The 14,559-nt window shown below is 37.7% G+C and overlaps 2 protein-coding genes across 2 annotated transcripts in view; one reads left to right on the top strand and one right to left on the bottom strand.

The window, feature by feature from the left end:
- Nucleotides 1–1,503: 1,503 nt before the first annotated feature.
- Nucleotides 1,504–5,931, bottom strand: irx5a (iroquois homeobox 5a). Its single transcript, XM_067997872.1, has 3 exons — nt 5,369–5,931; nt 4,624–5,029; nt 1,504–4,267 (listed from the first exon to the last, which is right to left on the bottom strand). The coding sequence occupies exons 1-3, from the start codon at nt 5,603–5,605 to the stop codon at nt 3,549–3,551; spliced, it is 1,362 nt and encodes a 453-aa protein (XP_067853973.1). The 5' UTR covers nt 5,606–5,931; the 3' UTR covers nt 1,504–3,548.
- A 6,686-nt stretch (nt 5,932–12,617) lies between these two features.
- LOC137333419 (uncharacterized) overlaps nt 12,618–14,559 on the top strand; it is a 246,778-nt gene continuing 244,836 nt past the window's right edge. The window contains exon 1 of the mRNA XM_067997569.1: nt 12,618–12,829. Coding sequence (XP_067853670.1) covers nt 12,697–12,829 — 133 coding nt within the window. The 5' untranslated portion in view covers nt 12,618–12,696. The remainder of the gene's footprint in view (nt 12,830–14,559) is intronic.

Genomic DNA, 14,559 nt, shown 5'->3' on the forward strand with positions numbered 1-14,559 from the left:
GTCGGACACAAAAGCCATTTAATTTTTGGTCATATCAGAGGAAACAGATGAAATACCGGTGGGAAATAGGCCATAGTTATAATGCAGTAACTAGTAGCCGCGTGCACACATACATGTATGTATATCCCTATGCAATTATATGCGTGAACATATGCATGCTTAATCAAACAAGCATGCATGCATGTCCATGCGTGTGTACTGTACGTAGCTGTTGTCAAATAATAAATATTCTGAACAGTTAGAAAAAAAAGTTTGCTGAACTCAAGGGCATCAGTTATGCCATTAATTGTTTTCATTTCTAAATGGATGAAACAGAATAGATTTAGGTAACAGTAATAAAAGCATAGTGAAATTATATATACAGCTAAATATTAATACATTCGGCTATCAGTCCTCTTTAATATAAAGGCTGCCCTGGAGGAAGAGTCGTGTGTGATTATATAACAGCAAATTCCACGCTGGCCACCAACCCCTAAAACCCATATCATTTAGTCAAAACCACAAGGTAACTGGAACTAGTATCTTGTGCGCCTAGTACTAGGATATACTTACAGTGTGTAGAACATTGGAAATAGTATTTGTAAATCTGCGCTAATACACTTGAACAACTCATAAAAGATCATTTCTTTATGAAAAATATAAAAATCAGCTTATGACTAATGCCGCCTGTAAGTCTTTAATCCTTTAAAATTAAGTAAAGATTAATTTAATTCCTAAAATAGACATCATAGCCACACTACTAATTTGCATAGTTTCCATGAAAAAAAAAGTAATTTACTACTAATTCCTTGTTTGAAACTGATCATAACTTTAAGCTGCAGGTTATTTTGTACGTTAAAAAAAGAAAATTACATTGAAGAAAGCCAGATGGGGAGGGAGGCGAGGGGAAACTAATAATTATGGTGCTGGTTGATGATATATTGCAATCACGCCAATGCAGCTAACACTTTAGCACCAGATAAAAATAGAAGTTCTGATTTGAATGTCCGGGAGACTCTGAACATTTTAGTACCGTTACAAGGGTATTTATATTCGCCCCTTGAGACACTTTCCGACAATTTACTGAAAGACTAGAAAGATGAAATTAAATAAGATTAATGGCAACCCATCTTTTAACAGTCCTACTGGAGAAACTGTATTTTAAAGAGAACTGATAAATAAAGCCGCCTTTCTTCTGCGTTTTATTTTGAAATTTACTTCCTATTATACATTTAATAAGCAACGGGAGTATTGTTTAAGGGAGGAACTTTGGTGTAATCACTAAATCATTTTATGGATAACTAACAAATAATATCGCACAATGTTTCACTCTGGGATAACACCGTACAATTCGTTGTGTGTACACGCAGGTTATGTGTGCGTTGTTTTAAATAACGAGTGTTGCGATAGACCTGAGTATATTTAGATTCTGAAATAATCATACATTTGTGACAAGAAACATTTTAAATGTGCAGTGGGTTATATTGAGATGCAGACAGCAAAATCAAACCCTACCCAGTGAAACTTTTTAAAAATGTGTTTTTATTCAGATTTTAATTGTGGAAACATCTATATTGTGATAAGTTATCAATGCAATTGGTTGGAAAATTCGCTAATATATGAAACACACGTGCCGGCGTTCAATTTAGTCAGACAGCCAATGTGTTTCCTGTATTATCTGTGCTAAAAGACCGTTGGAAATACAAATAGCATAAGTAATTTTACATTAACAAAATATATACGTGTCAAGTACAAAATTTACAGCAGTTCGTTTCCACCCAGCTAACCTGAACCACGCATAGATTAGATCGAAATGTAGAGTCGTTATACAATATTTAATGGGCTCGCTGACTAAATTCAATTGAGGGAAAGGGAACTGACATCTTCAATTTAATTGCCACTATAAATGAGCTCTTTTTTTCGTTTTCCCTTTTTCTGTAGCGAAATAATCAGATGGGTCTGTCATTAATATTTAATTTCTCAATCTGTTGATCTTCTAAATTAGGATAGTCGGGCTGAACCAATTCTACAGAAGCATAAACAGGAAACATCAAGTCGCATTTGGAAAAATCAGGCTGAGATTTTATTTACAAACATTTCCGAGTCCATTGTTTTGCAAAAAACAGCCGCATAAATTAGTAAAAGCTCTGGGTATAGTTCTTACAAAAATACAATTCAAAGATTTTTTTTCTCCTACTTCCAGCACACTTGATACACAGACGACAATATTTCACAAAAAATTAATTTCTGGTTTTCGTCGCATCACACTTCGAAATACGGTGACATTTTCAGGGCATTGGCTGCAGTGAAATTATTCACATCAAATAATGAGTTTGATTTCCTTTCCTTTTTTTAACGTTTCACGTTAATTTGATAGTTCCTGGTTTGTGAATTGGAGGATTTCTGTTGTAAAGAGTGCCATTTGATTTTGATTTAGTTTTTTTAAAAAAAGCCTTTTTGGCACTTAGTTGAAAGTACGATGGTTTTCTATTCAGAACAAGTGTGACACCTACCTGCGAATCTGGGAAAAATTCAAGTCAACACTTTTAACCGAATGGGTTCCAGTATGGTAACATTGAGGGTGGGGGAAATATGAGCACCAAAAAAGCCTAAGAAAAGCTTGCGGCCAACACCGGCGAATTAAGCGAATTTACATGGTAAACGACAACAACTTGGGGGGAGGGGGGAGGGGAGAAAAGTACAGGCGAGGTTGTCTTGCACGGATGTCAGTATGTATTCAGTTCTCTCTGCCTCATATATAGCACTGCTGTGCTTTTTTTGCGATAGTAATGAGGACTAAATTTGGCATAAAATCGAACTCATTAGCAAAGTTCACCAGCTGATTGCTTTGCATAAAACACGACACTGATTGGATGTAATTAGGTTAAAGGATGGCACTTTAGTTTTAGCCTTATTATTCCAGCCAGTTCTTGTACTCTACCAGCTGCACAGTGAAAGTGCCACATTCTCTTTTTTTGTATTTTTCTTTTAAAAAAGTTCACCACTTTTTAAAAACAAAACAAATCAAGCCAAACAGCAATGATCACCTGGATGTGTAAGCTGAAACTGAGTTTTAATTAAATATTTACATTTTTCAGCAGCGGCCCTTGAATTTATTTTTTCTCTTGTAAGTCTAATTTTTGTTTTGTTAAAACCTTTCCCCCCACACCCAGAAAAAAACAGCTTTCGTCTTAAATTAAACTGCCATCGTCTTAACTATGAAACATTTCAAAAAACACAGATTTATATTATATATATGTATATATTATACGAAAGAACAACATTAATATCTGTACAAGAGACTCGTTTCATAATTTACTTCAAAGAGGGTGTATTATCCTTTTTAAATACAAAAATGCTACATTAAATATACAGAATTAGTCAATACAAATTAATTCGTGGTTGGTTAAGACATTTTTTTGAGATGTTACATTTTGAACAGTTTGAATCAACCGTTTCGAACATATCAGAAACTAAACTTCTTTGTTACTTTATACCATCTTGACGGGAAAATAATTTGCCAAGGCAAAATAATAAATAGTGTCCAGAGATTCGGCGAAGAACCAGTATTAAATGTTCGACATACCTTTCTTCAAATCATAAGACGGTGTGTCCTTGCAATGATCTATTTGTGCCGGGCTCTTTGTTTTAGTTTCTGGACAGAGTTTTGCTAGAGCCTCTGCTCTGTTTAAGACAGTCTGACTTAATCCATTGGAACTGAAGTGTGTTGTGCTACTACCTCCATGGTGGCTGTGAAGGTGTCCGAAGCTGCCATAGTTTGTGTAGCCCGTGTAGAAGGGCGAGGTGTAGTAGAGAGGCCGGCCCAGCACGGCGCTGTTCGGGTAAGGGCAAGGGGAACGGGACGGGGACGAGGCGCTGGCCGGCACGGCGCAGCCTTGACCTGGGCACGCAGTCTGCTGCTGCTCGCTCTGTTCCTTCGACTTGTCCGAAGTGGCGATTTCTGCTAAAGACCAGAGTTTGGGCTTGGAGCTTGTTGCCGGAGGGGAATGGATGACTGAAGTCACATTGCAGTTCGCTGTGTTACTAGGAATAGTGTGAGCTAGGTTTGTATGTGCATTTTCCAATTCTGAGTCGTTGCTTTCGTGCAAGAGCTCAGCTCCGTGAGGCACAACCAGGGAAGAAGTAGTAGCTTTAGGGGAGTCAATGATCTCTCTTTCCTCGGCGTCTTTTAACTCCGAATCGCTAAGGATATGCCCACTTTCTTTACTAGGATCTTGTTCTTCAAATCTTTCACAAGCAATTTCTATTATGTTCGTTTTCTGATTCCCTGTTTCAATTAGTTGAAAAAGAAAAAAAAATCACTTATTCTATTCCAAAACGTAAAAATAAATCAAACATTTTAAACATAAATCTAATTACATTTATTATGTTAGCTTCAAGAGGGCACTCAAAATTATATGATACTCCGATTTCTTAATTCAACTTAAATTTTGTAACTTCGAGGAAGTGGATTTTACAGTATTGCATTTTTAAAAACGTCTCTTAACTGCACGTGTAGCGAAAATTACAATTCAAATGAAAATCAGTGTTATTTGCATATGTGTGGCTTATAAATAATAAACTATAATCAACTCCGCGCCCTTATTGGAAATGATTTCACTAAAATATTCATTCATTTCTTACCTGACTCTGGTTCCGACGAGTTTCCCTTTTCCAAGGATTTCTGCGGCTCATCGTCGTCGTTTTTCTCCAGATCTATGTTCTCTTCTTCCTCCTCGTCTTCGCTCCTATTTCTCGGGGTCCAGGTCATTTTATTCTCCTTCTTCAACCTCCTCCTGGCGTTTGCAAACCAGGTGGACACTTGAGTCAGGGTCATTTTCGTGATGATAGCCAGCATGATCTTCTCGCCTTTGGTGGGATAAGGGTTCTTCCTGTGCTCGCTGAGCCAGGCTTTGAGGGTGGCAGTGGCATCTCTGGTGGCATTTTTTCGGTAAGCTGGGTCACCATAGGGATAAGAGCCTAAAGGAGCGGCGTACGGATGATATCCTATAGATCCAGCCATTCCCGTCGAGTGATCATAGGGAGAGCCCTAAGACACAACAAACACCCGTCAAAATCGCGTTTTGTACCAAACGCATTCAGCTGTAAATCCTTTTACCTAGTGAAATAATATATATTTTTTTAAAAATGCGAACAGCTGAATGCAAAACTGTGAGCTTTGGAAGATTCTAATAAAGTCAAGCCTGCTTTTTTAAAAAAAATCCATTTTAACAAGAATCAAATTGCATTAAAATTACAGACTGGGACGCCTGAAAAGTTTGTAAAGAGGGAACTGTGCAATCTTTTCAGAGACGATCTCAAAGAGGCACCATTGTATTCAGCAATAGTTATGAATGCATTATAATGGTGTCCAGAAAACAGAACTTACCACGTAGGAAGTGAAGGCAGCGGTCGGGTCTGTACCGTACTGGAGGTGGCTGTTATAGCCTGGGGAAGGGGCTGTAAACGCTGTAGATCCGGCGTACGGGCTGAAGGCAGATCCTGAAGAAGATCTCCCAAGTTCATCCGTCCTGGGTCCCGATATGACGCTCGTGCTGTACGCTGGACACGAGTAAAGAGCTAAAGAAGCTGACGGTTGATACAAGTAGCCCTGAGGATACGACATGGCTAAGATTATGTTTTTTTTTTGTGTGAATCAACCCCCTATTTCCAAAGCTTTTATGTGAATTGTGTGATCTGGAGTCATACACCGGCAGATTGCCTGGGTCTGCGCTGTCAGCTGCTAGCTGACTCTCCCAGTGTTTACTTGCTTGCAGAAGTTTTCCTTTGGATGGGGCTGCTTGGAAAAGGTCCTGCAAGATGCAAGTTAGAAATTCAGGGTTTCTGACGCCTTCTACGCACTCGCAGCTCCTCCTATCAGGGTGTTGTCAATAGAAGAAAGGCAGCAGCATGATGGGGTGCCACAACCAACCTAATGAGAGGCTCGTTTTTTTTTCTCTCTCTCTTCTCTCGAAACAAGCCTCATTTCAAGGCTCAAGTGCGCCGGCCCCTGGATGGCAATCTTTTACCAGGCTCCAGCAACTTAACTTTAGTTTGCTAATATTGTACGTGACAGAAGCCTGGCGAATCGCAGTACATATAACCAGGAACAAATGTGAGCTTACTGGAAATGCGTGCCAATCAACACTCCCAGTGTACGTTTTCTAAACTTTCCATCAATTTTAGATTTAATACAAGAATTGATTATAATTCTGTCGCATGCGATATCATATTGTATAGTGTTACAGGTGTATATCCATCGTATATAGTGCTTTAAAGCGGGAGCCTTTTCAAAATCAGTTATTGTCCCCTGTAAAATATAGAGAATATTTTAAATATCTGATAGCTCAACCATCAACCCCCCCCCCCCCCCCGCGCCCACGTGATTCAGTTAATTATCCAGTGAATAGCTAAGCCATACAGACCAGGAAGGTACAATGTTCGATTCCCAGTCTGTATTGATGTCAGATGAGGGGCAGTAGGGGGGGGGGGGGGGGGAGCAGCTAATGTTCCCAATCCTGGTCACCGTCCAGTGACCGTGCTGTAATTATACGTGTGTGTGTGAATATTGGGTGAAGACAGGATCGGGCTGGGCTGTGATGTCACTTGCCATCAACAGTCACTGTCACACTTGAGTAAATGACCACTCGGGCAAGGTACTGGAGGATGACTGACCCTCGTGGAACCACACCCCAGCATGGAGAGAGAGGAGAGGGGAAAAATCAGCAAGAAAATAAAAAGCTAATAGTCACCTGAACCCAGAGATTACATTATTGCCTTGAAATCACTCCAGGGTATTGGTTATTTTTATATGCCGTTAACAGTATATTATTAATCTGATGGGTGATTTGATTCAATTTTAGGTCTGTCTATTTTTGTTCTGACAGCAGCTGTCAGTGCAGTCTATAACATTAATGCAAAATGAGACTCACAGTAAAGGATCAACAATTGTGATGTCATTATTATTTATTGAGAAATAATTTGCTGTGGTGCACGGGATATACTGTGGCTGTGTACAATCAGACCCCACCCCCTTCTATACAAACCGTAGAAATACATGTTTTGCATGATGGCTGAAGAATGTGAGAAGCTAATTTTCACTATTGGCCACTAATTGACACCAGTGAGTAACAGCCGTTAGTAAGTAATGCCAGGAGATGATAAAGCACAATGTGGATACTATGCTTGCATAAAATGTGTGGAAGGAATTACTGTTATAAAAATAGACTCAAGTCCAAGTGCATAATAAAATAAAAACCCTGACATGCAGTTTTTAGACGATTAAAATAAAAAAACTATTCATCACAAGTAATCTTGAGTCTATAAGAAAACATTACAGTCTTTCATTTAATTATTTTATATGCTGAAAAAATGGGTTTGGGCTATTGAAAATCAGCAAACTTTAGATTTTGAAAAAAATGATAATTAAAAAATGATCATTTGTGGACTCATATTAAAGAGGAAATTGAATTGGAAGTCCAGGAAATGAAGGAATGTCTCACTCTGAATGTTTATAGAGGGTGAAGGATTCCGCCTGTGAAGAATATTTCTATATTTTAATTGTTGATTATATTTTTGTTGACTTCCATTTAGTTAAGTGTGCACTGATCTGGCTTTATATAATTTTATTGTATCATGTAATAAAGTATACAGTACACATATTTAAAAAAAGGATGGGGCACTAAAGTGAATTTAGAGTCTGAAGTGACCTGCCTTCCATCAATCTGGGCTGATTTGAATATTTGAATTGGGGCTCACTTGAAAGTTTTGTGTTTGGATGTTTGGACTAACCTGTACTAAAACTAAGGCATTGCTCATGCATAGAAGTCCTGAATGTCCTTCGTATATGTCTGTTATCATCTCTCCTGTCCCCCAATATCTTTCCCTGCTGTCACAGTGGATGGCAGCTAACAGGTTGCCAGTTGGAGCCAGAGCATCAGCAACAATTCTTTTTCAATTTATTCAATATTTAGTTTTAAATAGTTTTTACCTTGCAATTAAGAGGTCATCCAATTTCTTTTAGAGTGTGCATCCATTTTATTAATTTTGAAAAACTTTAAAAAATATCTGACAAGACACTTTAGGAAGAAGTACATTTGTTGTATACAGCTGTATAATCCATGGTAGATTATATATCCATGTTCATGGGAGAGACCAAGTTTTAAGATGATTCTTTATAACTTTGTATACAAAATGTCATTTTAGAACTTTATAGAAAAAAATTCCCTGTGCTAAGGGGCATGTGTAAGAACCATATCATTTTGATTTATATATTACAGCTTCAACAATTGGAATTCAGAAGGTCAGAATTTAGGGCCTTCTGGAGAGAATCTGAACCTAATCCAAAATCTCATGCTTAATATATTAACATATTATTTTAAAAATTGTGTTGGGTGTACACATCCTATCCACATCCCTTTTTATGATTTTTGGTCACGCTTGTGTGTCAACATTTACCACTGTAGATTGCTATGTCAACATTTCCCATTTAATTTTGGTATGACACCTGTCACGATCATAGTTGCAGGCTCTAGCCACTAGGTGGCTTGGTAAAGCAAATTTCTGAAGTCTCCCAACTCTGTTGTCATCTTGTCTATAAAAAATACCTAGATTCATCAACTGACCACAGGCAATGCGAAGGGCAATTTGCTAGTAAAATACAACGGCTAGCTTTGAGAGCTATAGTGGTAAAATATTGACTCTAGGGTTATACATAGTGACTGACTGTTGCAATGGCTAAAGGCTGAGGACATTGCACACTTAAAAGTAGTTTTGTAATCTGAGGAGCAATATTTTATCTTAAAATATGTAGTTAATATTTGATTTATTATACCCTTAGGAGCTGGCATCACATTCTATATTAGAATTTGACATGATTACTCCATACTTGAGATACTTGAGGTTGCACAAATCTACATGGATGAAATCCTCCAGCTTTTCCAATGAATATCAGAAAATATCAGCACTGTAACAATTCTGGACACAGAATGAAGCCACAGAGCTTCACAGTGGCAGTGTAGTCACTAGTAAGGATGTTGAGGGTCACAAGAGGCAAAACCATTAAATGCATTGCAGCTAAATGTCGACTATACTTTGAGAAGCTATTATAACCTATGCTTTATGACATTCATTTTTATTGTTTGCTAATGTGACTCACTGAAGTCTATTACCCATTGAGGTTAGTTTGCTACTAACAACAAAAACTTTGTTGTTAGTAGCACAAGTGGTAGTTTTTCAACCAATTTTGTTTAATGCTAGAGTGCAAGAGCATAATATTTACAATCATGGTTCTCAAGAAAAGGTCTGATAAGAGAAAGTATGTTTGCTCCATGTACCGATTTCCCACTTATACTTATAAACAGGTGCTTTTCCTTTAGCTACAATGCACCTAAACAGGTTGTCCTATGTGTCAAATTTGTAATTCAGCTGTCTAAAATATACATTTTTCTTTCTATTTTACTGTATTATACCCTGTTCTATATAATGCCTTTCTTAAAAGCCTTTCTTAAAAGCAAATGGGTAAATAACAATTCCCAACAGCAAACAATGTTTTAGGTGGTGTGTGAATTTCAGATGAGAATTGTTCCTGGTCAAAACAAACTTTTTATTGGAAAATTTGATAGAAGTCGACTGCAGTGTTTCCCTCCAGCTGCTGCACAGTTGTAGAACAGCTGCTGTCAACATCTGTGGATTCTGGATGCTTTGCATTTGCTGCTGCATTTTGGTGTTTGATGGCTCAGGGTTTTGATGACCATGGTTGTTGCTTCTTCCCCATACTATCTAAGCAAGATTCGAGCTATTGCAGTCCTAAAAACTAATTGGTGCTTTCATAGTTTACGTGTGGCATGTGACCTGTAATTGGTGGACATATTTTTGGAGATGAAGACTTTCAAGGGGACAAACTATCAAAATGAAGCAGTGCTGGTGTGATTCATGGTTCTATGTTACTAATATATTTGATAACAATCTGTTATCATATTGGTGTTGTCAGTCCTATATATGCAGTGATGGTAAGTCAGTTTTGGATATTAAATGAATATAGTAGGAATAAACAGTCAAAATTCAGACTTGATACTTAAAATTCAACCTTAGACCAGTGGAATGGAAGTCTAAGCTGAGATTAAATTTCAAGATTTCTTCACATATAATGCCTTGAAATTACTCTTGGTGATATTAGCAGAGGAACATTTTTACAATTAGTTGACTAATTTAGTGCAGGCCTAAACTTATTCATGTTATTATAAATAGGTTAACACCTCTGTTAAAATAGCAGAGGAATCTCACACCAACAGATTAAGTGTTCATCTGCTAACATCATCAGCAATAATTTCTAGACTGTCGTGTCCAACAGTGAAACTCTTCTGTGTATGTATTTTAGATCACATAGGCTAAGTGTTCATACTCATCTCATATGTTAGTGTAAACATGGAATTTGAGGCCTTTGAATTTAGACTGAAGCCTTCAAGATGGCATCTAGTCACATCTGGAAAGAGGCCAGTGGTGACTAATATGCCATTATGGGGGAGAAACAAAATACCTTCCTTGTTTATAACATTTACTTTTAAATGTAAATTAAACTTAATTTTACGTAAAAGTAAAAATAATTATAGAGACAGAATTCAATGTTATAGTGGCCATGCCCAGGCTATTGCGCTTTTGAGGGAAATCTTCATTCATTGCTGATTGGGAGGGGAACTGAGATTTTTAAATGATTAATTTAACATTGATTATTGGATTTACAGTTCATAAAGGGAATACACCAGACAACTTCCCTTGTTATCACGCCCCGCAATGGATTTCAACCAGCTTAGCGCTTACTTGAATTTGTATTTGAAATATAAATTACGACTACTTCATTTTTTCCTGTGCTATCCAAATCTAATCTAACTGCAAAGCCATGGAAAGTACCCAAACAAGCTGACGTTTCAAACACTAATTTATGTTTCTGCAGTTGAACGGTTATTAGCTCGACAGAGGTAAGCGGCGTTCTTGGGGTTGTCTCCAATCAATTTTATTTTAAGGTGTGAAAAACATTGCTGCTCTTAAAATAGAATGTGGGGGGGGGGGGAGAGTATAGATCGATTCAGCAGTATATATAGTGTAATGTTTTACAGTAGTTTTTTCTTATTATTCTCGAATATTACCAGTTATTTGGAACATTCACAATTTATAGAGGAGTGTCGCTTTACGCTGTGGTACATACCAGCTGATTCGCTGTCTCTCGCACTCTAAGCTCAAAATGAGTGTTTACTGGTGGATATAAGCGAATAAACGAACCAGGTATCCCCTCTCCAAAACTCATAAAAGGGTAGATGCGAAAGCAGATTAAAACCATATGAACTGGGATAAATCCCTGCCGATCAACGGATGTAATCTCCTTTGATTCCACCAGATATATTTCCCAACACGAACATATCCCGACTTATTTAATTCTCTTTGTCTGCTTATAGCAGCTATTCTGCTCAAGCCCATATCTCAGCGGGCAATCTCATAAATCGATAGTTTCCAAAGTCTTTTACCCTGCGAAATTAATCAGCGCATTCAATGTTGTCTTCAGCCCCGCAATATAATAACGTCCTTTTACTGTACAATACCATGCTCTGATAATATTATTCTATGTTAATGGTTGATTGAGATGTTTGTTCTTGCTCTCATCTGTTTATAATCCGTTTTTGTTACTTTCAATTACTTTTTTTTGCGTGGATTAAAGGCTTAATTCTACATCTTTCTGAAATCATCTTTGGGTAAAGCTATATTTATACAGGCGAATGACCACTACTTATTTGCACGCAGAGAAACATGTCAAAATGTGTACATAGCTAAAATATGCGTTTAAAATTGCTTTCACGCAGTACTTCTACACACAATGAACATGTGTGCTTCTGTCTACATGTATGTTTCTAAATATATTGATGTTTCTTAATTTAGTTTGAACTGACAAGCTTTTTTAATAAATCGCCAACACACATACAAACGCATTTATGAATTTTACGAAATGCAATGTGTAACCGCGTTTTTAAATTATTCACGGATCAAACTGTAATTTCTGCAAAGAAGTATTCACTTTTATCATAATATCCTACAATTATGCAGCTTCCACTTTCCGCAGCAAATTCTGATTCAGGTGCATTGGCTCTTGGGCTCTTCAATCGCGCATCGGTGCTACCTTAAATAGGACCCATTGCGTTTGATGTTTGGAAATGATCAGTTAAACCACCATCTTTTCTATTTCTATTCCTTAAACTTTCCGTGCGCTGTACACTGCACAAAGCAAACCGAAAGCGCTACGCAGGTGGCACTACTCTCATTGCACCTAGCGCCTCTAATCACCGCCAGGGAACCTTGAGTGACAGGAGTACCTGTGGGATGCGAGGCATTCTGGGAAATGTAGTTCAGCGCTTGAGACCAACGCATCAGGGGAACAGCAAGTCCCGACGTGCAATGCGCTGCGTCTCGCCTCCTCTCGTTGATTGGTGGTTCGCTGCTCATTTGCATTGTCTTTCAACCAGTCCCCGAGACGTCGCTGACGTCGTCAGCCGGGTCGGAGGAAGGGGGAGTGAAATGTTAATCGCGCCTTAAGCCCCGCCCAGCGCGCCCGACTTTCCCCCCCCCCCCACCCCATTTCCGCTTAGCCGGGTTCGGTTGTCAAGGCAGCGGGTCGGGCGACCGGAAGCGCGGTGTGGGTAGTACTGCCCGTCACCCTTGGAGACGGCGGCGATGACCTCGGCGGAGGAGCTGAGTGCGGATTTTATTTTAACTCTCATTCACCACAGAGGGGGCAAGATAAAATATTCCGAACTAGTTAACGTCTTTGAAGCGGGGCTGTACCACGCAGCGCCAGACCTGCGGGGTAAGTCACTCTTACTACTGTGTTTATCTTAGGTCCTGGGGATTATCCCGGGGCTTTTAAATCCTCCATACGCTGTTTATTTATTTATTTATTATTTATTTATCTTCCAGTGTATATTTGAAAATAAATTTGCTTAATGTCAGAAAACAGACAACTGATTTTTTTTAAAAATGTCTAATCCGGGAGAATTATTTGTTGCATCGTGTCAGCGGTTTATAGTGTTTGTTTTTTTTAAAAAAAATGCAAAGTCCTCACTCCCACATTTAAAGTTTTCTCTCGTTGGGAGGGGGGTTTAGTAAAAAAAAAATGTTATGGTGGGATGACAAGGAGAAAATAGATTTCTTCTGGATGGAAAGCAGGTGTAGTTTTATTCGCGACACTGTATCAGTAAATAGTGCTCTACATAGCTGTAAACAAATGGACGGTTAAGTACCTGGGACGTTGCTGCTCCCTTTTCACGCACGCTTAGGGGCCGCCGTCCAAAGAAACTTGCTCCTTGATTTGAAATTCCTGACCTGAAACTGATTGCGATCGGCAGGTTTGCTTTGATGAAGCTGGCACTCGTCAGCACCTTTTTGTTAACAGACAAATAAACAGACGGTGCCGTGTTAGGTTTAAATACTGGATAGCGAGGTTTGTGCACCTTTTGGAAAACAAAGCAAAAATTAAAAATCCTGGTTGGCGTTTAGATTAATTGACAATGTATCAGTATATTTTCTAAATAAAATAAGTGTTATTTTCCTGAAACCTGTATCTCAAAGTAATTAGTTGCAAATGTCTATTAAATTAGTTTAATGCTGATGTATTTTATGTACTTTTGCAATGGAGCAAAATATTTCTTGAAGGAAATTAATGAACAAGCATACCATTGTAACCAAAACATAATACTGCTTGATGTTTGATATTTTTGTTGTATTTACTTTGTCAATGCAGCAATTGAACACATAATCCAAAACAAACTAAATGTTGTAATCTCTATCTTGATGAAGCAGTAGTTGGTGAATCAGATTTTGTTTTTAAAAAACTAACCTTTTAAATATATCTGATAAACATATACTGTTTTCAGGATACAATCCTTTTATTATAAATATGAATTATTATTTGCCATTGACCCTGAAAATGGGTAGTAACCTGTATATATTCAATTGTTAAATTATAACAGTCCTGAAAAATGTTTGTTTTACCACCATCATATACAGGACTTAGTATTACTGAGGATTTACAGTAAATTAATGCATAATTTTAGTATGGCTATCACAGGTTCTATCCACTAAGGTTGGTTTTGCAAGACAAAAATAACACCACAATCACAATATGGAGTGGCCATTAGTATTGTATAGCAATTTGTATATCTTTATATTTTATTTTATTGTGACAATTTTGACTTTTGGGGAAAAATAATTTCTATGTATAGTATTTTCCTTAGTGTGAATGTGGAATTACTGAACAAAATTAATGTTACTTCTATTTTCAAAGTCACATTCTTGAGATTCATTTAATCTGTGTAATGCAGTATGGGTCATTAATTCCTGTAGAAGTGCAATCAATTTCTTATCAGGCTGGACTACTTCTGGAAATTACATTGTCATGCAAATTAGTGATGAAATGTTGTATGTAGACAGTGTCTCTTGTCTTGAGGTTTCACTAATTTTGACAGTGTCTTGCACTTTGAAATAGTTACAGGGAGAAGAACTCACTATTAAAAGTAAGAGAAAACATGCTAGATATTT

Source organism: Heptranchias perlo, chromosome 16 (genome assembly GCF_035084215.1).
Source record: "Heptranchias perlo isolate sHepPer1 chromosome 16, sHepPer1.hap1, whole genome shotgun sequence".
In the NCBI taxonomy this organism is placed as follows: Eukaryota; Metazoa; Chordata; class Chondrichthyes; order Hexanchiformes; family Hexanchidae; genus Heptranchias; species Heptranchias perlo.

Bases quoted from the DNA above. Each gene is read 5' to 3' on its own strand.
- irx5a (XM_067997872.1), bottom strand. From the start codon at position 5,605: ATGTCGTATCCTCAGGGCTACTTGTATCAACCGTCAGCTTCTTTAGCT. The intron at 5,030-5,368 runs GTAAGTTCTGTT...GTTGTGTCTTAG, and splicing joins CTGCCTTCACTTCCTACGTG to GGCTCTCCCTATGATCACTC. The intron at 4,268-4,623 runs GTAAGAAATGAA...TAATTGAAACAG, and splicing joins CTCGTCGGAACCAGAGTCAG to GGAATCAGAAAACGAACATA.